At 40.2% G+C, this 26726-nt stretch overlaps 2 protein-coding genes across 6 annotated transcripts in view; one reads left to right on the forward strand and one right to left on the reverse strand.

Moving 5' to 3' along the window:
• The window catches only part of LOC137257914 (Golgi apparatus protein 1-like), a 55931-nt gene extending 41759 nt beyond the window's left edge, over positions 1-14172 (forward strand). For all 4 annotated transcript variants that reach the window (XM_067795421.1, XM_067795420.1, XM_067795418.1 and 1 more), the window contains 8 exons: positions 774-833; positions 1462-1588; positions 3170-3312; positions 3955-4056; positions 6067-6210; positions 7705-7825; positions 8388-8494; positions 9086-14172. In XM_067795421.1, the coding sequence (XP_067651522.1) occupies positions 774-833; positions 1462-1588; positions 3170-3312; positions 3955-4056; positions 6067-6210; positions 7705-7825; positions 8388-8494; positions 9086-9253 (972 nt within the window). In that variant the 3' untranslated portion in view covers positions 9254-14172. The remainder of the gene's footprint in view (positions 1-773; positions 834-1461; positions 1589-3169; positions 3313-3954; positions 4057-6066; positions 6211-7704; positions 7826-8387; positions 8495-9085) is intronic.
• Positions 14173-16674: 2502 nt separating this feature from the next.
• LOC137257915 (cyclic nucleotide-gated channel beta-3-like) overlaps positions 16675-26726 on the reverse strand; it is a 161699-nt gene continuing 151647 nt past the window's right edge. For both annotated transcript variants that reach the window (XM_067795422.1, XM_067795423.1), the window contains 10 exons: positions 26469-26591; positions 25817-25958; positions 25212-25371; positions 24215-24396; positions 22947-23065; positions 21737-21883; positions 21130-21241; positions 20521-20718; positions 19418-19631; positions 16675-17798 (listed from right to left, as the gene is read on the reverse strand). In XM_067795422.1, coding sequence (XP_067651523.1) covers positions 17122-17798; positions 19418-19631; positions 20521-20718; positions 21130-21241; positions 21737-21883; positions 22947-23065; positions 24215-24396; positions 25212-25371; positions 25817-25958; positions 26469-26591 — 2074 coding nt within the window. In that variant the 3' untranslated portion in view covers positions 16675-17121. The remainder of the gene's footprint in view (positions 17799-19417; positions 19632-20520; positions 20719-21129; positions 21242-21736; positions 21884-22946; positions 23066-24214; positions 24397-25211; positions 25372-25816; positions 25959-26468; positions 26592-26726) is intronic.

Consider the following 26726-nt stretch of genomic DNA (forward strand, 5'->3'; position numbering starts at 1 on the left):
GCCTTCAGCAACTCATGCTTGCCGCAAAAGGTGACGCTGCTTGTCGTAAGAGGTGACTAACAGGATCAACAATTGCGCAGATCGATGCTCATGCTGTTGATCACTGAATTGCCTGGTCCACACTTTATTATATACAGACTGCTGCCTGGAATATGGAATATTGCTGACTGTGGCATAAAACTAAACTCACTCACTCATTCACTGGATTTGAACATAGATATTCCAAATTGTTGTTCTCAAGATTTTTAGAATCTGGTGGTCATATTATACTGTAGATGAGTACTATGAAGAGCTTTGAGTTTTATCCAGAAGATTTAGCAAAGTTGCTAATTGAAAAATTACCCAGTTTCCCAACTTGCAAACTCAATATTAGTTTGCAAAGTCAGGGATTCTATTTTCTTTTTTTCATAAATTTGTAGTTTTACAGCCTGCCGTTTTGTCAGTGAATAAGCAAAGCATCTCTTGTGGACAAATATGTGTGCATAGTAATTAAAACCATAAAGATAATGACAAATACTTGATATGTATTCTTTACCCAATGTGTATACTTGTTCTCAGAAAAAAATATTACAATATGTCGCTTTTGAAAAGCGTATTTCTTGTACACCAGTAATACTGTGCAGTCCTATTCGTAGTATTGTAGGTTTTCGAATGACTAGTAAAATACATGGAATGTAATGCTCTCACTCTACTGTATACAATGTCAGTACTACCTTTGGAGAATGGCAGTTTTCCCTTTCTGTAACTTTGCCATTACTTTGTTCATCCTTCAGAAAGATGAGTTTGCCATTGCTGACTATGGGCTGCTGTCTGCATGCAAGAAGATGATCAAGGTTTGAAAAAAAATACATATTTGTTTTACCAAGACCCGTGAAGGTCCTGGGGTAGAATAGGCCTTCAGCAACCCATGCTTGCCATAAATGGTGACTATGCTTGTGGTAAGAGGCATCTAACGGAATCGGGTGGTCAGACTCGCTGACTTGGTTCCCAAATGCGCAGATCGATGCTGATGTTGTTAGTCACTGGATTGTCTGGTCCAGACTCAATTATTTACAGACCGCTGCCATATACCTGGAATATTGCTGAGTGTGGCGTAAAACTAAACTCACTCACTTACTGTTTTACCAAGATTCTAATGTTTTGAGGCAATGAATGTTTCAAGGACGTGAGGTGGTATGACATTGAAATTATAATACAATCGTAAGTGCTGAAAACATCTGGGTTAGAGTTGGTTTTCATGCTTGTAAGATGTGACTGATGGGATAGGGCTTGCGAACTTTGTTGATACTTGTGATTATATCCCAGTTGCACAGATCAGTGCTTATGATGTTGATCACTGGATTGTTGGTCCAGACTCGGTTATTTTGTGCCTGCCGCCATATTGGAATATTGTTGAGTGCAGAGTTAAACCAACAAACTTGCTGTAACTGCAATGTAAGATTATGTTCTGTGTTGTTTCAGGATTACTGTGACCCGGATGATGATCAGCCACAAATTCTTCGCTGTCTGAAAAAAGAAAAGAATAACCCTGACTTTGATGCCAAGTGTCGATCGGTAGTGATCCGCAGAGAAATCATGCAGAGTAAAGGTGAGGGGACATTTGTATGGTGAACACAAACATCTCAACCGACCCCTTATGACTAAAGTGTTCAGCAATTCACTCAGACTGCAAGTGTGTAATGCATTTCAGAATACAATAATCACTGAATTTGCATTATTCTGTCGAAACAAATGAGAAAGTTTAGATGACCCGGTTGTGTTGTAAAACAAATCTATCATTGAAACGTCATCAGTGTTTACTTGTAGTCAGCAGAAGCTCTGATTTTCTCCACAGAAGTTATAAATCAAAATTAAGAACTGGATTTTCAGTTCATCAATATGTTTTGTTGTTGTTTCCATGGAAACTTGGTGCAAAATGTGTTTTATGGTTACCTTGTGACTGCATCTCACCGAAACTAAGCATGTTAGGTTCACCAAGCTTGATACACAAGTTATTCATGACCCACACATATGCCATGTGTTATTTATTTGTAAAATGTGATGAATCATGTACTAATCATGAGTACAATTATAATTCTGACAGATTCTAAATAGTTAATTTCTTCATTTCATATATGCAAATTAAGGTGTACATGGCAAAACTATTATCTAACATGTACATAAATTTTAGTAGAATCCAGGAGAAAGTCATGTGAGCTGTTGATCCTTGTCACATAATATATCAATATCAGTCCTTTGCACGTCCCAAAGTGGGAAGCAGGGTTATCTAAGCTGTGCTCACTTTTGCACTGTCCCTTCCGGTGGTATTTATCTCGGGGTAGAATAGGCCTTCAGCAACCCATGCTTGCCATAAAAAGCGACTATGCTTGTCGTAAGATGCAACTAACGGGATCGGGTGGTCAGACTCGCTGACTTGGTTGACACATGTCATCGGTTCCCAATTGTGCAGATCGATTCTCATGTTGTTGGTCACTGGATTGTCTGGTCCAGACTCGATTATTTACAGACCGCCGCCATATAGCTGGAATATTGCTGAGTGTGGCGTAAAACTAAACTCACTCACTTACTGTTTTACCAAGATTCTAATGTTTTGAGGCAATGAATGTTTCAAGGACGTGAGGTGGTATGACGTTGAAATTATAATACAGTCGTAAGTGCTGAAAACATCTGGGTTAGAATTGGTGCAGCGTAAAACTAAACTCACTCACTCACTCACTCACTCACTCACTCACTCACTCACTCACTCACTCACTCACTCACTCACTCACTCACTCACTCACTCACCTGGTGGTATTTAAGTCCTAAATGAAGAATGTACAGATTTCTGCAGGTTCTGAATCTCTCGTCTCCCTGGGGCACTCTTTCATTTTAAATGGGTTTATTTATTACAATCAAAATTATATATACTGAACAGCAAAAGAAATTCAATTTCTGAAAAAATTAAATCTCGTAAGCATTCATATTTTTGTCTTCTATTCAAAAACTTGAGAAAAAGCCAGAGTTGCGTTTCTTTTGTTGTTCAGTGTATGTGTGTATATATATATATATTCAGAGACTAGTCTAGGGACTTTATATCATCACCTCCCCTCTGGACCTAAATATGATGTAAATAATGTCTCATTAGTTGTATACACATAGACTATCACTTTCCCAATGTTTGTCGTCATAGACTATCGGCTGAATCCCTCCTTGAGGAAGGCGTGTCACCAGGACATAGGAAAGTTCTGTGCTGGGGTGGTGGATCAACATAAACAGGACGTGGAACTGGAGGGTCTTGTCATCAGCTGCCTCAAGAAGCAATATGCGGCTAAGGTAACTAGCTGTACTTCATCAGTAATACCTTTCTTCCAATATGCTATGCAGCCTATCTGCTACGTCAAAGAACCCAGGAAGATCTGATCTACAGTAGCCAGTGCTTGTTGTAAGAGGTGACTGACAGAATCAGGTGGTCAGGTTTACAGACTTGGTTGGCACACGTCATCCTGTCCCATTTTTATTTATGCTCATGTTGTTGATCGCTGGACTGTCTTGTCCAGACTTGATTATTTTTACAGACTGTTGCCATATAGCTGGAATACTGCTGAGTGAGGTGTTAACAACTAACAAACCGACAAAGATATGTAGGACTACAGCAGGGTTTTGTGATGTACTGTGATGTACTTTAAAGTACTGCCATAAAGCTGGAATATTGCTGTGTGTGTCAGCAAACAATCAAACCAAATAATATTTTAAGTAGGAAACTATTGGATTCCTGATTCCTATGTTGCTGAAAGAAATATTCGTGGGTGGGTTGGATTTTGTTTTGTTAAATGGATCACTATTTGCATTGTATTCTGGAATATCGTTTCATTAGATTTATACCTACATGTTTATTATTCACAATTAACCCCTGCTAAATGTTTGCTGTTACTGACATGCTGCCACTGCTGTTTTAACTCGTATACATCTGTCCAGCGACTGTCCCGGGAATGTGACATGGAGATCACTGAGATTGTCCAGCAGGCGGCAGGAGATATCCGCGAGGCACCTGTACTTGAGAAGGCTTGTATGAGTGAGGTAAGCTGTTTTAATATACTCATGCCAATAATGGTTGTCACCCCCCAGCAAAAAGTTGAAAACTGCTCAGGAGATGGTACAAATTGTTCCAAATTTTTTCACATGCATGTAAGCTCAAACATTCACTCAAATACAACTTGTCAACTCAGTAGCATGTAAAGCATGTGCTTTTTATACAGCGATACCCGTGCGTGCTTCGATACACACGAACCGCTCCGAAAATGAACTATGCTGTTGTCAGACCATAAATCCTCTGCCTGTGCCTTTGGTGTTGAAACTTTATGTCCTTAAAATGCCGAAGCTAGCGTCCACTGACATACGGAATCAAATCATTGGAATGAGTCGAGCAGGTGCTACAAATCGTATGATCAGTCTGCAACTTAATGTAAGCAAAAGAACTGTTCAGAGAATAAAGAAACTCCATCGAACACAACAGTAAGGAACTCCAAGGAAATCCACAGGTCGCCCTCAGAAAACTACGCAACGTGATGACCGTGTACTCTTCTGTTTGGTACATCGCAACCGCCGTTTGTCTTCAACGTCATTGAGGGACAGATGGGGTCACCTTATTAACGTCCGAATTAGCCGTCAAACTGTGAACAACAGACTGCTTGAAAGAGGCTACAGAGCTAGAAGACCTGTACATCGACCATTCCTGACTGCAGAACGCAAGCGGTTACGTGTTCAATGGGCCAGGCAACACAGGAACATCAGACTGCAGCATTGGCGTCACGTCATCTTTACGGACGAATCACATTTCTTGCTAAACAGGATCGACGGACGGGTGCAAGTACGTCAACTTTAAGGAGAAAGGTTCAGGGATGACTGTGTTGAGGGTTTCATTCAGGGTGGAGGTGGATCTGTACTTGTGTGGGATGGCATTCACTATAATGGTAAAACTGAGTAACTGGTTCTCCAGGAGAACGTCAATCAGCGGACCTGCCAACATGTCCATGAACACACTTGCCTGCCACATGCTCGCCGTGTTTATGGCAATAACTTTTTGCTACAAGACGATAATGCTCGTCCTCATCGTGCTCAAGCAGTTGATGATTTCCTGGTGACAGAAGGTGTAAACAGACTACCCTGGCCTGCCAAAAGCCCAGACATGAATCCCATCGAGCACATGTGGGACTGTGTGGACTGTCAGGTAAGGAAAATGGACTCTCCTCCATCAAATATAGACGATTTGGAGACATCATTGGTGAGAATTTGGAACGATGTGGTCCTACAAGATGTCAACAAACTCATTAACAGCATGCCAACCCGGATATTCGCCCTTATTGACGCACAAGGGGGAGCAACACGTTACTGACATTACACAGATGTTTTTGAATGATCAGACTCTCTTTCTATCAGTGTCCTGACAGTACACGTTTCATTTTGTAAAGCCCCCATTTCCCCAAACTGTTGACATTACGTCTTGGTAATTAGCTACTCTATGCGTATTCTTCATTTAACGTTAAAATAATTTCCTGGTAGAGGCACATGATTGGCTTGTGTTGCATGGCCATGTATTTATGATGATGAGAATTTAATGCGAGTATTAAATCTTTGCTTTTCTATCATTTCTTCTGTTTGTTTTTGTACATTTTCCAGTCCTATAAATAAAATTAAAGGGGATGACAACCTTTATTGGCATGAGTATAGTTTAAGTGTAGCTGTTCTGTCAAGGAGGACCTTGTATATAGTTCATAAGTAAGATGGATCATTGTCCAAGGCTGCTTCAGTGGTAGCCTAGTTGTTTTGAACATTTGCCCGCCATGCCAATGACCTTGGTTTGATTCCCCACATAGGTACAATGTGTGAAGCCCATTTCTGACCCCCTCAGGGGATGTTTCTAATTGCAGCAATTAACTAAACTCTGTCTCGGCTGCTTGTAAAGGTCTGCAGTTTTACTAAGTGTATTCTTGAATTGCTGTATTACTGTTCCTATCTGGGATCTGTATGTGTAATTCAGGACTTGTGAGAGAATTTGAACAATTGTATGATTTGTGATTGTGAATTCAGATAAAGGTGCACTGCAAAGACAAGCTGATGGAAAGTGATAGCAGGGACAATGATGAGATCAAAGAAGCTGGGAAGGGACAAGTTGAGGAATGTCTCAAAGAAAAGTTCCGTCAACGGAAGCTGACAAACAAGAATTGTATCAAGGTAGGGATTCTTGTCCAACCAATCCAAGGTGTTCCAAGGTAGATCAGACCCTCAGAATGTTAGTGTCTGTGGAATGTATGCCTAGAATTGTGCCCCAGTATTTACCTGCATGGTGATACGAGGTTGAATGATTGAAGAAGTATTTGGTACAGTAGCTCACAGGTACCATGCATATTTCCATAAAGAGCTGAGAGCAGAATGGTGATGTGTTGGTTTCAATCAGGATCTGAGCATAGTGATGTTAGCCTCTCATGCTAAAAGCTGGGGTTCTATTCCCGAGGAGAAACCCAAAATTAGTGACCTGAATCTCACACTGTCTTGTGTCCCTGGGCGAGGCACCTCATACACATTTGACTCAGTCCATCCAGGACCCATGAAGATCACAGGGAGGATAGGCCTTCAGCAACCCATGCTTGCCATAAAAGGTGACGATGCTTGTCGTAAGAGGCGACTAACGGGATTGGGTGGTCAGGCTTGCTGACTTGGTTGGCACATGTCATCGGTTCCCAATTGTGCAGATCGATGCTCATGTTGTTGATCACTGGATTGGCTGGTCCAGACTCGATTATTGCGGCGTAAAACTAAACTTGCTCACTCACTCTTTCACTCAGTCCATCCAGCTGTTTAAAATGGGTACCTAGGAGGGTGATGTACGGACCTATTCTGTAGTAGTGACTTTGGAAGAACAATTCCTTCACAGTGGTAATATAATGCCAGTATTAGCATTGAGTTGGATCTTAGGTGCAAAAATTGGCATTATTATTTTTATTATTATTTCACTTTATGTATATATATTTAAGAAATACAGTTTGCTATACCACCTTGTATGGTGTAATAAAACACCCTTTCAGGCTGAAATATTATAATGTAAAATCACTTGGAAGCTTGCTTTTATGTTATAGCGATGACGTCAGTGACCTAAATTCACAATCATTGTTCACAACTAATGCGTCTGCCTCCCCCCTGTGTTAAGGTGCATGCTCCCAGAAATACAAATAATAAACAGTTACATTCAATTTAAATATCTTCTCTACATTATTTTAATAACCTCTGTGATTGACATAAACCATATGGGGCATCATGAATGTCTCATATCTACTATAAACATAAGTTTAGATCATCCAGATGAAGCTGACTAGTGAAATGGCAAATTTACGGAGACGTGGGAAACAGATGTGTTGTTGTTAAATTGTGAGTTGAACTGACAGTGAAGCAACTGCAAACCAAGAAATAGTGTTTACGAAGTGAGTGAAGTGAGTGAAGTGAAGACAACTGACATGAATCGTGACATTAGTCACAAAGATTCAGCAATGGAGGGGAGCAGTAGCAGAGTTGTCTCAGTGATGCTATTACATTGTGACATAATGCAAAAAGTGTACATTATTGTACTGTTAGCACCTTTGATCTTTCACAGAAGCATCTTAGAAAGGTACATTTAGGTATTGTCCAGAGCTGTATCTTGTTATGATCTCTAATGGGGAGTTGGTGTTGCAGGAAGTGTCCTACTTAATTCAAGAAGAAGAGATTGATGTCAACGTAGATCCCATTCTTAAGATTGGTTGTCAGAAGGAGCTGAATAAACTCTGTCGGGGAGTGCGTGCTGGAGAAGGGAGAAGTAAGTACAGTAGATAGCCTTTGTTCCATGCAGATGGGAACAGTAGATAGCCTTGGTTTCATGCAGAAAGGTACAGTATAAGTTATCTCATCGTGTCTCGGGAAATACAGGGTTTTATCAGTTCCGAGTAAGGTTCCGGCTCGGGGAATACAACCTAACGAGGGACTGATAAAACTCTGTATTTCCCGAGACACGATGTGATAATGCATTGTCTAGCTCAATGTTTTCATTAGATCAAAACAAAACCACATGCAACACAACATGTTTCATTGCTGCCATGTTGACACCAGCTCATCGTTTGACCTCAATGCACCACACGTTACTAAAGCATTGTTGATGCAAGCTTTTCTCCCTTTGCGTCGTCACTGAGACGTAGCGGGGTGATATGACTTTCATAGCGGGAGTACATGACTTTAATATTCCCGCTCGTGGATTGTGATGGATGTACATGGTATTTTATCAGAGTCACGTGGACCAATCAAAACTCGACATTCTTACATGAGGCCTTTGTTCAAGGCAGATGGACACATGTTCAACTAACATGAGTGGTGATGTGTTTCAGTGATGTCCTGTCTGCTGTCTGTGCTTGAAGAAGACCCCAAGTCTATGTCAGACAAGTGTCGAACCATGCTGCACAATAGGAAGGAGATGTGGGAATATGCTGCTCAGGTCAGTTAAAATCTCACCTCACCCTACTGCACCACACCGCACCCCACCTCACATCAGTCTGCCTCACTTCACTGCACTACACCTCACCTCACCACACCTCACCCTACTGCATCACACCCCACCTCACATCATTCTGCTTCACTTCACTTCACTTCACTTCACTTCACTTCACTGCACCGCACCTCACCTCACCTCACCATACTGCATCGCACCGCACCTCACATCACCCTGCTTCACTTCACTGCACCTCACCTCATCATACTGCACTTCACCCCACCTCACATCACTCTGCTTCACTTCACTGCACTTCACCGCACCTCACATCACTCTGCTTCTCTTCACTGCACTGCACCTCACCTCACCTCACCCTACTGCACTTCACCCCACCTGACATCACTCTGCTTCACTGCACTGCATCTTATCTCACCTCATTGCACCTCACCTCATCACAGTGCACCTCACCTGACCAAACTTTCCATATCACCAAAACACACCATATAACCTTTCGAACAGTTTTAAGAGAATTTATACTGTTTCAAATTACAAAGCTTAAGCAAACAAAACTAAAAACTATATATTTTTCCATTTCAGGTTGCACCTATTGAAGGATTCCAAGAAATTTACACCCAAATTTCAGACTCCCCAGCTAAATTCTATATTCTGGGAGTTTTAACAGCAGTTGTATGTATGATCTTCGTGTTTGGAATTGGATGTGGACGAGTCACCAAGCGAGTTCGAGCAGAGATGAAGAACAAATAATATCATTCACACATTTGAAAATAACCTTTAACCCTGTCAGTGACAACAAGATCAAGTCACTTGGTCAAGCTTTATCATTGACAGGGTTAATAGCGAGGGAGGGGTGACCCTCAGGTCTCTCTCTCTTACAAGGTCTCTGTGATTAATTGAGTTTTAAGTTCACTTGTACCTTTCATCCTTTCATTGATAGATACAAACACTTTCACTGACTGCAAGATAGTCAGTGAAAGGGTTAAAGGGATCAAATCCCAAATCTTAAGTCATCTCTCAGTAAAAGGGTTCAAAACATCCTGATATGCATTGCAGTATTTTATCACATATAGACAGGCTTAATTAACATGCAGTAAGGAAGCAGTCATTTTGTCCTGTTTGAAAATCACAATACAAAGTTGATTTGAACTCATTTTGATAGCATCAGTATTCATTTCCAATCAAAGAAATGGATAGAGTGATGGTTGATTTTTATCCCAACTACTTCTTTTCCCTGTATTTTTGTTCATTGAATCATCACCATTGAACATCATTGCAACAGGTTCAGTGGAAAAAATGTAACATCTGCCAGTATTAGCCTTGATTGAAATGGAAACTGCACCTCCTCATTTTTCACATACCTCCCAAGATAACCAGTTGTTGTTCAGGTTGTAGTCGCCTAGTTCTCAATTTCAATTAGAAAAATGGGCATTTTTGTAGTTTGAAACTTGCACTAGACAGTCTCATTGAAAAAGGATGTGTAAGGTGAATTCTTAAATTAGGAAGTTGCTTCTGAGCCGTCGTTCAGTGTTTGTATCTTAGACATATGCATGAAATTGTAGTTCTGAATGTGATATAAAGACCACACTATGTTCCGGATAATTTGACACTGTTATGAGTGTCTACATCTGAAAGTGAGAGAAGTTCAAGGAATATTTGTAGTCTGTGCGGTAAAGAAACAAAGCTGAATCCTATCTGAAAGCTGACACTTCAAATGCCTAATTTTAATGAGACTGCCTGTGTTGCTGTAGCCCTCTAGTTTACCAAAGCCTGCATAATCACATCAGCCTGGGCCTGTCAGTTCTCTGAAAACATTCCGATGCAGTACACCTTTCAGAGCTGGCAGCCATCTTGCCCAACAGCGACTAAGCACAACCTGTTCATGGCTGCCAACTGTCACTTAGTTGTTCCAGAATTTCAACTGTATGATGATTTCATAGTTAATCCATATCACAGATATGCCAAAGTACTCATGCATATGATAAGGTAAGGTCTGTTATGAATGTGTCTGTTTTTCCAAACACTAAAATGCAGCAGTGAATATAATTATTATACAAGTTGTAATACTAAGTTGCCAGTTGGCAGATAGGCCCTTAAGTTCCACTTAGATCAAGTTAAATTTGTGTTAAATTCTACATGCAAAATCCTTCATTAGGGACTGGAGCATTGTCAGTCATTAATAGATGCTAGATATGAAATCATGTTTGTGGTTGTATTTTTTTATTTATTGTATGTACATGTATTTTGGTTTGTTTTAGGAGTGTTAGGCTTTGTAAGACATTGAAAACATCTTGCTCAAACTAGCCTAGATGGAGCATGCTCCTGAACCCTAGAAGCTAAAATTCAGATAATTGTTTCAAAATTTAGTGTGAGTGTTTTATTTGTACATACGTTCCCCTTTTTCAGCAGGTGTTTTTTTCTATCCTGATTGTGGTTGTTGTGGGGTTTCACTTGTTGATATGCACAGCACATAACAGCAACATTTTTTACCAGTAAATCAGGTCTGTTGTTTCAAAGTTCCATCTGAGGTTACACTGTTGACTAAGGTGTTAAGTTCCATCCTTGAGGCATACAAGAATTGGTTTGAATCCTGATTAACCCTGATTTAGTTTGTAGTTTTGTCAACACAATACACCAAAGCGGTGAATAATGAAGATGGTCACTGTTCAAAGCCAGGTCACTTACTCATTCACGCACTCACTTACTTAAAGGGGTTTACTATGGACACTCGGTGTTTCAGGGGGGGTAGGGTAGCCTTTGCTTGTCAGGTTTGATTCCCCCTCATGGGTAAAATATGTCCCATTTCTGGTGTCTCCCGCAGTGATATTGTGGCAGTATTGCTAAAAGTGGCTTAAAATTAAACTCATTTGTTTTCTTGGATCTTTTCTACGCATATTTGAAAAAAAATGGTCATTGCTTTGATTCACATTGTCACATATTTATTTGCTTGCTTTTCCTTCACAAGCAATACACACAACATTGACGGCAGATATTTGTTTTGTTTGATTGATGAAGTGTTATTTATTGTCAGCAGAATCTACTTAGTATGTTGTTTTGCATGATCAGTAACAAGCAGGTGTACCATTTGCAGAACAAACCACAGTTCATGTTACAGAAACTAATGGTGCATTTGTTGGTGTCAGTCTTATCCTGGTTTCTGCTTAATTTGGGTTTTGACCAAACATTTTTCTTTAGAAGTTTACTTTACTTGGTACCCATGTACAAGTTTCACCAAGTTTCGTACTGTTATGCTTATGTGTTGATGGTCTTGCCTTGTGCCTTGCATGCTTGCCCTTCTGGAATGAATATTGAGTGTACAGAAATCATGAAAGAACACATTGATCTGGATCCCAATAAACTGGACAACTGCTATCATACAAAGGGTTTACTCAAGAAATTTTATATCTGTTGATTCCTTTGAAAACAACATTTTTTAAGGGTTAAATTTGGGTTTTTATCTTGCTTCACAATGTTTGTTATATTGCGATGAATCATTAATGAATGAAATGACTTGCACTTGTTCATAGTGAAAAGAAAATTTAGGGAGTTTCATGTGCTGGTGTGAGCAATACCTTGGATTTTTTGAAGGTATGTTGAAGGTATCAGTGCTGTCCCAGAAGCCGATGCAAATGTTGTTGGTGTTTGTTAAGCATGAGAACAAAGCCGTCACATGTGAGATTAGAGCAAAATTTCAAAGTTTTCCAAATTGATCAGGAACAAAATAGAGATTATTTTGTAGGTTTTCTGTTTCATTGGTGTCAGCTGTCTGTAAATACTCACATATGACCTTCTTGGTCATGAGGCTGAAAAGAAAATATATGTATATATTATTGGAGAGCGTTCATCATGATAGGTCCTTACTGAAATATTTTTGTTCATTTGTCTTGCAACCTGAAAAGGATATGGGTGTAAACCAAAGCTAATTTGTTGCTATAAACAATCTGGGAGTCCTTTACATATGTTTTGTTGAAACACTAGCAGCATGGGGTACAAAATGATTGTTTTCAGTAAAATAAGACTGATTTTGTTGGTTCTCAGTTTGCAAGTCTTGGATCTAGACAGGCTAGATCTAGACAGTGGCTTCTGTACATGACTTCATGTAATTCTTGTTTGTGATAATTTACTGAATATGAAGCAATAGATATTTGGTTATTTCAGTATCAGTATTGTTGAGAGCATCAAAAAGACTTGTTTCCTTGCATAATAGAGTTGTTTTGCTTGACATGTCCCAGAAATACTTACCCTGTTGCCAAGATTGCGTGGTTGTTGAACTCTTGTTGCCATGTTCCATGTTTGTTTACTGCATACACCTTGATCACCAAAACTTTTTACCATTGGCTGTCATGTGCTTCAAGCTTCCTGCTGATTTACACATAGAGTTGATGCTGTTTGACGTAATCATGTAACTAGTATATTAAAGGAAACAAAACTATGTATTTTGTGGTTTAATATGTGTATACTGTGTAAGAAGTGAAACTAAATTACTCATTGCTAAACCTGTTTTGACTGGCTGATTAATGATTGTCTAATGGCGCTGTCAGTGTATTCAAAAGAAAGCCCACATCTGCAGATAGGAAATGATTCAGCTGAAATTTCTGCGACATGAAAAGAGATTTTAGAAATAAGATCTGCAGTTAATTATTGTTGTTTTTGCATAGAATGAAAATAATTTCCAATATTCACGATGTACGTGGAAATTGCACCAGTAACATTTTCAGTTAGGACTGGTGAATACCAAAGATGCATTATAATTTCAGGAAAACTAATCATGTATAATGTACTCTTGAACTAATCATTTTCAAAGCTAATCAACTGATCAGTGATGTTTTCAAGGAATATAGTGTGGCGTTTTGCTAGATGTACATAGTTATAACTTGTTTATTTACATGTAACTCTGTGTGAAAGTGTAGGAATTGGACGTTCTGATATTTTTTACCAAAACTTCATTCCTCTGTGTTAAGACATCTGGCACTGTACAGTGGGTTCAACACTGTAAGATGTTGTCATCTGTAGGCTTAATTTTGGACTATGACTGAAAATCTGTTTCTAAAAAAATGAATAATTTTTTTAAATAAATGAAAGAAGCTTGATGACGAATCTCCAGCTGCTGTACATTTGCTTCCTCCATGTGACCCCATGTTCTGCTGACTTCAGATCTAGCTCATCAGCTTGTCACTGTTCATCCACCATGTTGGGTCGTTGATGCACCAGGGAAGTAAGGGATGCTCCTGGTTGTAAATATATACATACATACCCTCAGCTTTCATACAGCACTTCTCTACTTGAGTTACACATGTTAAGGTTTGGTGACGTTTAATTTGTACAGTAATGTAACCAATGTATTGCCAGGGAGATTGCTGGGGTTTCCTAATATGTGGAGTCAGAAAAATTAAATCAAGGTCCACTTTGATCAAAATCTCAAGAATGGAAACAATAGCAGAACAGATGAAGTGTGATTGCAAAAGTTTAGATCTTTGGGCCCCGGCGAGTTTATGATCACACTCCCCCCAGCATCCACAATGGACAATAGCAGGTGTTTGGGATAGTCACTTCTACCACAGGGGGTTGTGGTGAGGACTCACATATTTTTCTACTTGTTCATCATATGATTGTTGTAACAGGGGTGTGTTGGATGTAAGGATTTCTATAATAAAGTTACTTCAACCACAGTCAGCTTTGTTTTCATTTCAACATTTCATTTCAACCCTGGTTAAGGCTTTCACTTGTCATGCTGAAGATCTGGGTTTGATCCTCCATGTGGGCACAATGTCTGACGCCTGTTTCTAGCATTCCCCACTGATATATTGCTGAAAGCAGCCTTGAACCATATTGATATCCCACAGGAGGGGGGAAAAATAACAGCACAACGTCACCTCAGCAGAACCATGCTTAATGTTCAGACTGGCTGCATCAACTGCAAGAAGATAAATCTGAAGGTTTTTATTATCAACAATAACCTGGTGTATATGATAAACAATGTGATGAATATTATTATGCTGACAAAGACAGTCTCAACATTCTACAACTGAAACTGAAGTATACAATATCAACTTTTGTCAAACCTTGTTTCGGGCTTGTTTGTGTCTTGCATATTTCCTAAGCTTGTTTGTCAACATGAGGTTTGAATTTCTATCAGCAACTGACAATGATATTACATTAGTTGATTGTAAGGCTGTCTTATCACACATAGGCATTTCCTGTAGGAACCAAGCCCATTTGGATCTGGCAAAATACCTGAAACGGTACACATACAGTGACACTTGAGATGTGCAAAGGTGCCTTGGCTGTGGAAAGTTTCTCTTCCCCAACCTGACGTCTATGGATATCCATTTCATCAAACTAAAGTCATCAGACAGTCACAAGACCCACACTTCCTCAGTTCCTGTATCAGCCTCCCAAACGGATTCCTTGTTTAATTTTACTCCCTGCAAACTAAGGGGGTCGTAGGTGATGAGTTTGTGTTCAGCAACTTGATTGATGGGGAGGATTGTTGCTAACATCATCCATCAGTGGGCTGTCTGGTCCAGGCTTGAATATTTACATGCCACAACAAGAAGCACATGCTTTATCAGGATCAATAGGAACAGTCGCAAGGTGACAGCTATCCCTTTCTCACAAAGTCACAAGTCCTGTATTGATTACTTGCAGATTAAAGTTTGACTTGCTTCACAATGTAGACCTGGCCAGTGGTGTTTCTTCTACACCTTATCATTCAGAGGTCCAGTGGAAGACAGGAAATAATCTTACTCACATAGTGCCACACTTGATTCTGTAACTTCTTTGCACAGAAAAAGCTTTTAATTATGAGGGGAGTATAGTCCCACGTGACTACTTGCAGCCTGAAGAGGGATTTCCCTGATATGATGAGATGTTTCCAGAATGTCACATGCTCTCATTCAAAAGCAGAAGCATCTACATGAATTGATTCAGGAGACACAATGGAGGATCACTTGTTAGTAGTTGTGGACAAGCGCTATCTTTAGAGGGCTTGCTTACAAACTATGGACAACACTCATCCCAAGACATATGGTACAAACAGTATGCCATCACCTGAACACCTTTGAGATACATCTGAGATGTGTATTTAAGTGTATTGATGAAACTGACTTAGACAGGAAGGGTACATTATTGGAAGTGTTCTTCCTCACTCACTTTTCCCGGTTTCATTCTATGTCAGTCTCCATAGTGAATAAACAATGTCAGGTTCGCCATTTCACTGCCACTTTCAACCATGATCATCAGCAACATTTTGTCTTCATTTCCAGCATGACCCTCCAGGTCCAGGGTCCAGATCATGTACTGTGACCTTGAAGAAACGATAAGTCTTTGCATATTGTGGCTAGTTTCAGGATTATCTTATCCTGAATATAGTCCGTCCCTTCAGCTGAATAATTTGCCTGCCTACAGTCAAGGTGATCATACACACATTTGTTAACAATTGCTATTGTTTCTATTAAGGATGTCTGCTGGTATTGGTGATTGCTTTACCCGTATCTACCTAAAGAATGCTTCTGAGTGAGGGAGTGAGTGAGTGAGTTCACTTTTACGCCACAATTATCAATATTCCAGCAATATGGTGCTGTCAGTAAATAATCGTGTCTGGACCAGACAGTCCAGTGATCAACAACAAAAGCATCGATCTAGGATATAATTACATATCAACCAAATCCTTGAGCCTGACCATGTGATCCTGTTAGTCGCCTTTACGACAAGCATGGGTTACTGAAGATCAATTCTAACCCAAGCATTCACAGATCAGTACTTCTGAGAATAATAGACTTTATGTCATAAGTACAGTATAAGACTGGTCGTCTCCCACCTTTTTGTTGTTCTTCCACATTCAAACTGATGATACTCTTGACCTAATTCTGCTGCTTGCTAAATATCATATATATATATATATAAATGCAAACTGAAGAAAATATCACCAACTTTTACATCATTTTAAGAAAGAATTACTATTAGATGATAGGTAGTGTAAGATACTGAAAAAGCATTCTTAATGGATGAAAATCTAGTATATGAAAATTCATGACTTGTTTACTTTTGATAAGTGTATGCCTGGGTATGAGTGGGAGTTAGTATTAGTATTTTGCTTTCGTATGTATTTTGCTATTTTTAACTTCTCATGCCCTGCATGATATATGACAATAATACATCCTAATAAATAAATAAATAAATAAATAAATAAATAAATAAATAAATAAATAAATAAATAAATAAATAAATAAATAAATAAATAAATAAATAAATAAATAAATAGTTAACATTCTGAAGGGACCAGGGGAGCCTTTTACAAGGCAACATTTACTATGGTTAACCTTAACTCCCATTCGTTAACATTGCACTTAGGTTATCTTAGTGACTCACGATCACCTCAGTGCTTTGTGAAAGCAGGCCCAGTAGACATCCTTAATATCTATATAACTTCAGCACACAAGACACTTGGTTGAAGGAGTTGTACTAATACACGGATCCAACTTTTTCACAATTGTTGACACAAACCATATTTATCCATCAAGGCCACATTTAAGGCCACAAGAAGCTTGCACCAACCCTGATGCATTGTCACTAGTGTTTGTTTACCCATTCTACAGTCATATACAGTGATACTTGTTTTATAATTCTGTTTCATATGACACATTACTGTTCTGTCGGTAAAATGCATTAGATCCTGGGCGTTCTTGGTGTTCAAGAGAGAATATTGACGAGGGTGTCCGTGTCTTTTCTCGATGGATCTCCACAGCACAGGTCACTTTATTCTCCAAAGGAATCTCATGTTTCTCTACCTCAGTCACAGGCTTATCTCCCCTTCGTGGTGTCACACATTGGGGAGACTCGGCCCCATTGGCTTCGGGAGACTGAGCTCCGTGCCTACTTCCTGTTGAAACTTTCCGACGTGTACCATCCTCCATGACAACCTTCTCCTTGCTCTCAGCGGAAACCTTTCGCCGTGTTCCATCTGTAACGACAGATTTCTCATCCCCGCTCTCTGAGGACACCTTTCGACGAGTTCCGTTTTCTGTAGGCTTTTCCTCTGTCATTATCCAGTCAACCGGTGAGCCCTCACTCCGACACTCAGCTTCCCCAACATCTGACATAGAGCTGGCTCCACTTGGACTCTGCCGAGCCTCTGGGGGAGGATCCACAGTGGAGCTGTCACCACTGTCACCCTTCTGCTTCTCCTCATTGATGACGTCCATCAGGTCGCTTGTGTTGAAGGAGTCCTTGCTGTCCTGGTTGCTGAGAGACTTGTCCGTGCTCTGACTGGCACTGCGCTTCATGCTGGGGATACCTGTAACAAACACACAGTACATCAAAGTACATTACGGTACATCACAAATCCTGCTGCAGTACTTTGCATCTTTGTTGCTTGGCTTGTTGTTTAACAACAGGAATACAGGTGTTAAAAAACATGTTGAAAAGCCACTTGCTACATGGCAAGTGACGTCAAGAAAGTTGCCTTACTTGTCCTGACTAATTTTCCACTTCACCTGATTTTATGACATCATGCTTGATGTTAATGTTTACAAGGCCATATATCAAAGAGTGATAATTTCACTCTCTACTAGCTCTACTTTATTATTATTGCAAAATTTAATATCTTCAGTATGAGCAGATATGAAATGAAATCCAAGATTATTTGTTGTTCAAAACCATAAGTGGAAATTATCTAGTAGTCCACGGACAAGTAAGATACCATTATCTGATTGCCCGAAATGAAAACTGACTTGTCCCGGGCGGTGGGTGATGGGATTTTTTAACCCCTGCAATATTCCAGCTATATGGTGGCAGTCTGTTAATAATCATTTTTTTCTACCGGACAATTCAGTGATCATCAGCATGAACATTTATCTGTGTAATTGGGATACAATAACGTGTCAACCAGGTCAGCAAGCCTGACCACACCGTCCTCTTATTCACCCCTTACAACAAGAATGGGTTACTGAAGACCATTTTCAACCCAGAGTCTGGACCTGACAATTCAGTGATTAATATGAACAGTCCAGCATTACACTACACAACATCACCTTCAGCTACAAAATACTACACCCTCTGTACAAAACATTTTCATGCTTATTCAATGCATAAGCTCCGTAATAGTTTGAGAGGTCACTATCATCGTTAATTCTGTAAGTAACAACTATCATCCAATCAAAATATTGATGCAAGACACGTGACAACATAACGAATGTCATGATAAAATAGTAGAATTCAATTAGACTTACGTTTTCAGTGTCATGCAATCCAAACCAGTTCAAGATTCACAGAATATTTCTCGATACAATATACAGGGCTCAATGTAGTGATTTGCTACTTGCACTGGTGCAACCCAATATTACAAAATGCAACCTCATTATTTGTCTAACTTGCACTGGGTGCAAGTCAATTTTTAAGAATTAAATCAACATTAAATCTAAGATGATAAGCTTAATTATGTCAGTTCATTTTTCTTTTAAACTTTGAACAGCTATGGCCCCGAAATATTGCTATTTATAGACATTTCTCAGCTATGAACTTACAGAAATACTTGGAATTAAATCAGAACTGACATATGCCAATGGCAAGAGATTGAGAGAATATATTAGCCTAATCAATGAATCTTTTTGTCTGGAAATTTTAATGAAAGTAGTGCAGATAAGGACAAACATTATTGATGAACAGCAGGTGAAGATTCCTGTATCATTGTCAATCAAGATTTAGATAAAACAGTAAATAATTAACAAGAACAACATTACTTTAATTAGGAAGTATAGTAACAATGGAAAAGTAGTGCAACTGGAATTACACTGGTGCAACCATGTTTTTATCTTAGGTTGCATCAGGTGCAATTAGGTTAACATCTCTTAAATCGAGCCCTGATATAGATTTAATCCCTTGTTAAGTAATGATGGCTCAGGTTACATGACTGACCAGAATCTTGACTCTCCACGCTGTTGTTGGTCTTGTCCAGGTCGTCCTTCAACACCTGTGTACGTTTATCTTCGATCACAGGTGTCTCCTTCTGTGGCGGCTGAGGCACCAACTCCGGCGTCAACTCCTGCTCAACTCTCTCCACCACCAGCATCTGTTCCTCCTCCATGTCATACTCCACACGGGCATCGTTAGGGATGTCCGACAGCGAGACCTGTAGCACACACAACAGTTACCTCCCTTGACATGACACGCCCATTCATGAAATATTCTACACGTCGGCATGAACCTGATAGCATTTAGAGTTGGGCCAACGTTGGTAGACATTGGCCCCAACATTGGTAAACAATGTCTGAATGTTATTTTTACCCACTAATCTTTTAAATTGGAATGCACAAAGAGCATATTAGAGTTCACTGAAGACCAAGATCACAAACGCACATTCATCAATATTTGCAAGATGGCATTCTGTAAATAAAGTTTGGCCAGACAATCCAGTGACCAACATCATGAATATCAATATGATGCATTACTGATGATCAATTCTAACATTGATCTCCAAGGATCATCAGGAAAGGAACTGATTGTCCACAATAAATCTTGACATTCTTGATTTGTATAAACATTTGTCACACACTGACCAGCAAAAGAAATCTCATAAAAGTAAGAATTCATGTTTTTGACTTCTATTTAAAACCTTGACAAAAAGCTAGGGCTCATTTGCAGAAAGCATTCTTAGGGCTATGACAGTCGTAAGTCTACGATCATCATAGCACTAAGATCATTTTATGCAAGAGGGCCCACAGTTGCATTTAACTTGCTGTTCAGTATAGATTGATATGTCATTTGTCATGAACTTCATGAATAGCAACAGTCTTTGACACACATACTGTACTCAGGGAGAGTTAAATTTCCTGACAAACGAAGATTTGAACTGAAAATGATTTGAAACAGTTACTCAAAACTGACATTTTATTTCCAACAAGCAACTCTTTAATTTACTCCTTCATATGTTTGTTACATGGCTGCATGTGTTCCAGAGAAGAGTGACACAAACTCTGGAACATTTATACTGTATGCTTCTGCTCCCCAGATGACATTACCTCAGAACCAAAGATGAAGGCTGCTTGCCCCTTTTTGCTCAGCTTCCTCTCGGGGATCTTGCCCTGGGAGGATGAGGACCTGGAGGATCGCCCTGAACTCGTCCTGCTGCTGGGCCTGCTGATGACTGACCTCAAGCTGGACGACAGCTTCAGGGATGGGTCAAGATGCTTCACCAAGTTGGACTCTGGGTCCATCACCTGGGTGTAGAGAGACAGAAACTGTGATAGAGACGTTAACTACACTACAGTCCAGAGACAGATACTATGAACAGTACAGGCACAGTAAGATAGGTACAGGCATAGCGACTGAGTGAGTTTAGTTTTATGCTGTACTCAAAAATATTCCAGCTATATGTCAGAGACATTGCAACTACAGTACAGACAGTGACTACAGTGAGACAGAAACTATATGTTTAATAAGTCAATATGCAATGTATCCAATACAGTGATTCTTCAGTATGTAATGGTTCATACTGATGCAGCACAACTGCAGATTTCCCAAGGGCCATGACTAACAGTTCCAGAAAATCTACCTCATCTTAAGACCATCACAGGGTACAAGTAATATTGCATTGATTGCTCTATGGTTCAAGAAGCATAGTAACAGACCTTGATGACGGTTTTGACAAACTTGGGTGTCTCAGACGGCGTCTTAATGATCTCCTCTACCTCCACTTTTGCACTCTTCTTTTCAAGCCGTGCGTTCTCCTTCAACAGTTTCCTGTGAGAAAACCACAATGGTCAAAAAGTGTTCATTACATCAGGAAATTAAGGCTGTTGGTGTTCATTTACAATAATAAATCAGCTGGGTACAATCAAGATCATGTTCATGGATACAGACAACCAGCATGGTACAGAACATGCCCATGAGACAGATGAGGATTTCCAACATCAGCCTTTTTCTATCAAGAGCAGACATGATGAGTGAGTGAGTTTAGTTTTACGCCGCACTCAGCAATATTACAGCTATATGGTGGCGGTCTGTAAATAATCGAGTCTGGACCAGACAATCCAGTGATCAACAACATGAGCATTGATCTGCGCAATTGGGAACCGATGACATGTGTCAACCAAGTCAGCGAGCCTGACCACCCGATCCCGTTAGTCGCCTCTTACGACAAGCTGAGTCGCCTTTTATGGCAAGCATGGGTTGCTGAAGGCCTATTCTACCCCGGGACCTTCACGGGTCCAGACATGATGAAGTAAAAACTCTTACTTTGCCCTCTTCCGGAGCAGCTTTTGGGCTTCAGGGTATTCTCTCATGGCTTCCTCAAAGTCGGCCTTGGACAGCGTGAAGACGTTGGTGTAGCCCTTGCTGCGTACATTAGCAGTACGTCTGTTACCTCCTGACATTGCCAGCAAGCTAAAGACAGTCAAACAGCTGCCCTGAGTATGTTACCAACAATTAACAGATTACGGACAGCATATAATTGTTTTCAAAACCTGAGAGAAGTTGAACATATTCTTTGAGGTAAAACTTTAAATGTTGACTAAACTAAAATTGACTCTTGATGATAATGTACCCCCATCTAAACATCTAAACTGTGTTTTCATGTTGTTGATAAATCTGTTTGAGAAGCATATGCACAAGTGCTTAGAAACTATACTATACTAATTCATTAACCTAAGCTGTCTCCATGCTTTCTCACACACCAGGCTGTCCCTTTCTCTGCACTCCTCCCTCGTAACAAATAGTGAACTGTTTCAACATTTGATAGATAGGTTGTTAAACAACGTTTTAGTTTTAAGGAAAATTTCCTCAAAGATGCTGCCCTCATGTAGTGTGGCCAGTACCGTCTCTCCATCCTTCCCACTCACCACGTACCTGATTTCCCCGAAGATGCTGCCCTCATGCAGTGTGGCCAGTACCGTCTCTCCATCTTCCCCCACACACCATGTACCTGATTTCCCCACTACCATCTTCAAAACCCACCACATACCTGATTTTCCTAAAGACACTGCCCTCATGTAGTGTGGCCAGTACTGTATCTTCATCTTTCCCACTCACCACGTACCTGATTTCGCTGCCCTCGTGTAGTGTGGTCAGTACCATCTCTCCATCTTCTCCACCCACCAGGTACCTGATTTCCCTAAACACGCTTCCCTCATGTACTGTGGCCATCTTCCCCATCCACCACGTACCTGATTTCCCTAGAGACGCTTTGCTCATGTAGTGTGGCCAGTACCGTCTCTCCATCTTCCCCACCCACCATGTGCCTGATTTCCCTAAACACGCTGTCCTCGTGTGGTGTGGTCAGTTCCATCTTCCCCACCCACCACATACCTGATTTCCCTAAAGATGCCTCCCTCGTGTAGTGTGGCCAGTACCATCTCTCCATCTTCCCCACCCACCACATACCTGATTTCCCTAAAGACGCTGCCCTCGTGTAGAGTGGTCAGTACCATCTTCCCCATCCACCACGTACCTGATTTCCCCAAAGACGCTGCCCTCATGTAGTGTGGCCAGTACTGTCTCTCCATCTTCCCCACCCACCACCTCCACCTGGCCGTGACTCACGATGTACATCTCCTTTCCCACCTCGCCCTGCAACACAAACAAGTAAGGTGATTAACATCCATCGATTTCTCTGTCCTTTGATTTTAATGCTGCACTTGACAGTATTCCAGCTATGCGACTGAGGTATGTAAGTAATTGAGTCTGGACCATACAACCCAGTGATCAACATCATAAGCATCAATCTACACTACTGAAACCCAATGACATGCATCCTCCAAGTCGGTGAGCCAGACTACCTCATCCTGTTAGTTTCATGACAAGCATGGGTTACTGAAAACCAATTTGAATCCGTATTTTCATGGGTATAATAATTCATACAGGTTGCAAAGAAGCCACAAAAATCACAGAGTCCTCATAAATGTCAGTGCACACAAAGAACATGGAGACAATATGGACACCATTATGACACTGCAGTTTGGACAACATTCTGATTTAATTATACACCTGTACATATAACATGCATGAAATCCATCCAGGTGCATCACATATTCATTTACTAAACCATTTTCAGAGCCTATGTGTGGTATCATATACATAGTGATATAACAGACCTAGAGCATCTTTAGTGACTGTTGAATAAGTAATGCGACATTTTGAAAAGTGTGTTTTTTGTTTGTACTAAGGGCTGCAATATATTTATTATATACTATTCTCACCAAACTTTATTTTTTATTTTACATTCAAGACACTAACTGCTGCTTGTCTTGTTTCCTGCAATAAGGACCCCCATCGTGGGGGACTGGTTTATGTACAAAACATTTTGACTCTGAATATAAGTGAGTGAGTGAGTGAGTGAGTGACTTTAGTTTTACGCTGCACTCTACAATATTCCAGCTATATGGCAGTGGTCTGTAAATAATCGAGTCTGGACCAGACAATCCAGTGATCAACAGGATGCGCAATTGGGAACTGATGACATGTGACAACCAAGTCAGCTAGCCTGGCCACCTGATCCCGTTAGTCGCCTCTTACAAACAAGCATAGTCACCTCTTACAAACAAGCATAGTCGCCTTTTATGGCATTAAAACAAGTTAGGAGGTTGGCTCTATGAGAACAGCTTATCTAAGGTGATAATCGGTACTTGAAATGTAAAACTTACAAGGTGACCATTGTTTCTTCTAGCAGATCACTCTATGTTACTATTTGTTGAAGTCTGTATAAATTATTGCCCAAACCTTGTAACAGATGTAGTCCTGGGGCAGAAACAGGCTGGGTTTGAGTTTGAGGACAAGGTCATACAGGAGGTTTTTGTCACAGTCCTGGAACAGCTGCACCTTGCTGAGAGTGTTGAAGTGGACGTTGATGGCCAGGTCTGTCTGCAGCTTCCTTGGCAGAGTCTCCAGCAGTAACCGTTCATCTGGAAACATCAACACTCAGTGGAGATGACACTGTAGTGCCTAAAGTCACTGAACTGTTTTAATGTAGGACCACTATCTATGCTGCAATCCTCTCTTAACTCCTACTGGTGAACAAGGATAAGTTGAGCACCGACCTGACAAGTGACCCATATTAGCACGTACGATTGAATCCCATTGGTGCTTACTGGTGCTTGCCATTGTAAGCAAAAGGGGACCAGCTTGTCCGCAGTCAAGTGTAGTTTCTACAACGACCATGTGAGAGCCTAACAAACAAGCCAAGTGCAGTTATGCATGGAATAAATTTCATCATGCACTACATGTCCACTAGCCTACATCTGCTCTCCCTTTCACACACCAACTAGGTTTGTTCACTGCCATGTACCACCTACTTCACATAAATGCATTTTTCTACTCTGGTCCAACTTATCCTTGTTTGCCAGTGCTGTATTTGTGATGCAATAACACTAGCCTATCACATCGACACATTCTGAAATAATGACATCTGTTCAGCCGAAGTATGTGTTATCACACAACAGCAATCAGTGCTATTCATTCGGTTTCATGTCAAGATTAGAGTTATCATAATTTCGCTGTGTACCTCTGATTTCCCAAAACAGTATGTTTATCCCCATTCTAACATAACCATATTAAGATTTAAAACAATATTACTGCGAGGAAAAAGCAGAGGTATACAGCGTGATTATATACCTATGAATGACTTTAACTAATCACAATCCAGTATTTAATGATGTCCTGGTAGCATAACTCCAACTATACACAGCCAAACTGTTCATAGTCCTTGTGGACATGTCACCTATAGTCTTGTGCTGCTCCCAGTTGTAGAGGAACCACTGACGGACTCGCTCCTGCATTTCCTTGGGGATGTTGATGGACTCCATGTAGCGGATTGTCTGGTCCATCCTCTTACGATAGTTGGACTTCACCTGCCCTGCCGCCTCCACAATATCTCGGATCTGAAGTTGAGAGACCCCAGTAATGCAAAAAATGAGAGTCAGTCCTAGTGAGGATATGCTAACTGTGTGAATAAAGGCAAAGGGGACTGAATTTTATAAAGCACCTTCTAGAACTATTGCAATAAATAGAGCAGAAGTTTAATTATTCAGTTAAAACTATCCCAGAATAACGTTCACAACCTGTGTTTAATCTAGTCTTGACCAGACAATGGATGACTTCAAGAGAAATTTCTGTTAGTTATATTACACAACTGAACATTAGTTCAAGGTGATATGGGGATCAGGCTTTTTTTCCCATAGAGGAAATGTTTCATTTTCACTCAGGAATTCATCTTTTCCTTAGAAGTACCAATGAGAAACATCAACAAAAATACTGTCAAGTCACATGACCCATTAGCCAATGTGAAACATCAATACAAACTACTGTCCAAGTCACATGACTTACCTGACCAATAAGAAGAGCGAACACAAAGACCCCTGACAGCCAGTAGAGTGTCATGAAGAGATACTCCAGTTGGTTCGTGGGCTTGGGGTTGTTGCCGATGGAGGTAGCAGTCTTTGTGGCCAGATAGAAGCAACGGATGTAGCTGATCAACAGAAAGAAGCTCAATATATTAGTAGTCTACAAGTTTCCAACAAAACATTTAAACATGTGGTAAGTAGGAATTAATGTCAGTCAGCGTAACATATCGGTCAATAGAATCATGTTATATTTATTATAGGGCAAAGAGACCCTGTAAGGGTGGTCTCATAAGACAAAAATGACTTTTTTGTTTTGCAATATTTTATTGAAAAATATGGTTAAAACTGTTGTAGTATTTTAAAATGGACATTTATAATGTCTTACAAGAGGATCTCTTCTCATAAGATTCTGTTTCTCATAAGGCACACAACTCTGCGCAGCAGATTGCCAAAAAAACCCACAAAACATACCACCAAGACTTTAAAAAGCAGATCTCAGCATGACATGACAGATAACTGAATATTTGGGAACATTTTGGGGGTTAGGAAAATGCAAAATGGTGCTGGGAACCATTTAACCTTAAATCCCCACAAGAAGACTGTCAACACAAAACAGACTGATATTGTTAACTCACGCATTGCCAGTTCCATTGTAAACCCACTGGTTGGAGTTGATGCCCTGGTACACAGACACAGCATAGTAGCCGCATGTCTCGATGTGGATCAGAAACAACATGTAAGTCATCGTCTTGATGATCCTGAAGTAAAAATATCAACACTTCTGTTAGTGAGAGAGATTAGTTTTACAATGTACTCATCAATATTCCAGCTATATGGCGTTGAGCCTGGACCAGACAATCCAGTGATCAACAGCAGGAGCATCAATCACTGAT

This window comes from Haliotis asinina, chromosome 12 (assembly GCF_037392515.1).
Source record: "Haliotis asinina isolate JCU_RB_2024 chromosome 12, JCU_Hal_asi_v2, whole genome shotgun sequence".
NCBI lineage: Eukaryota > Metazoa > Mollusca > Gastropoda > Lepetellida > Haliotidae > Haliotis > Haliotis asinina.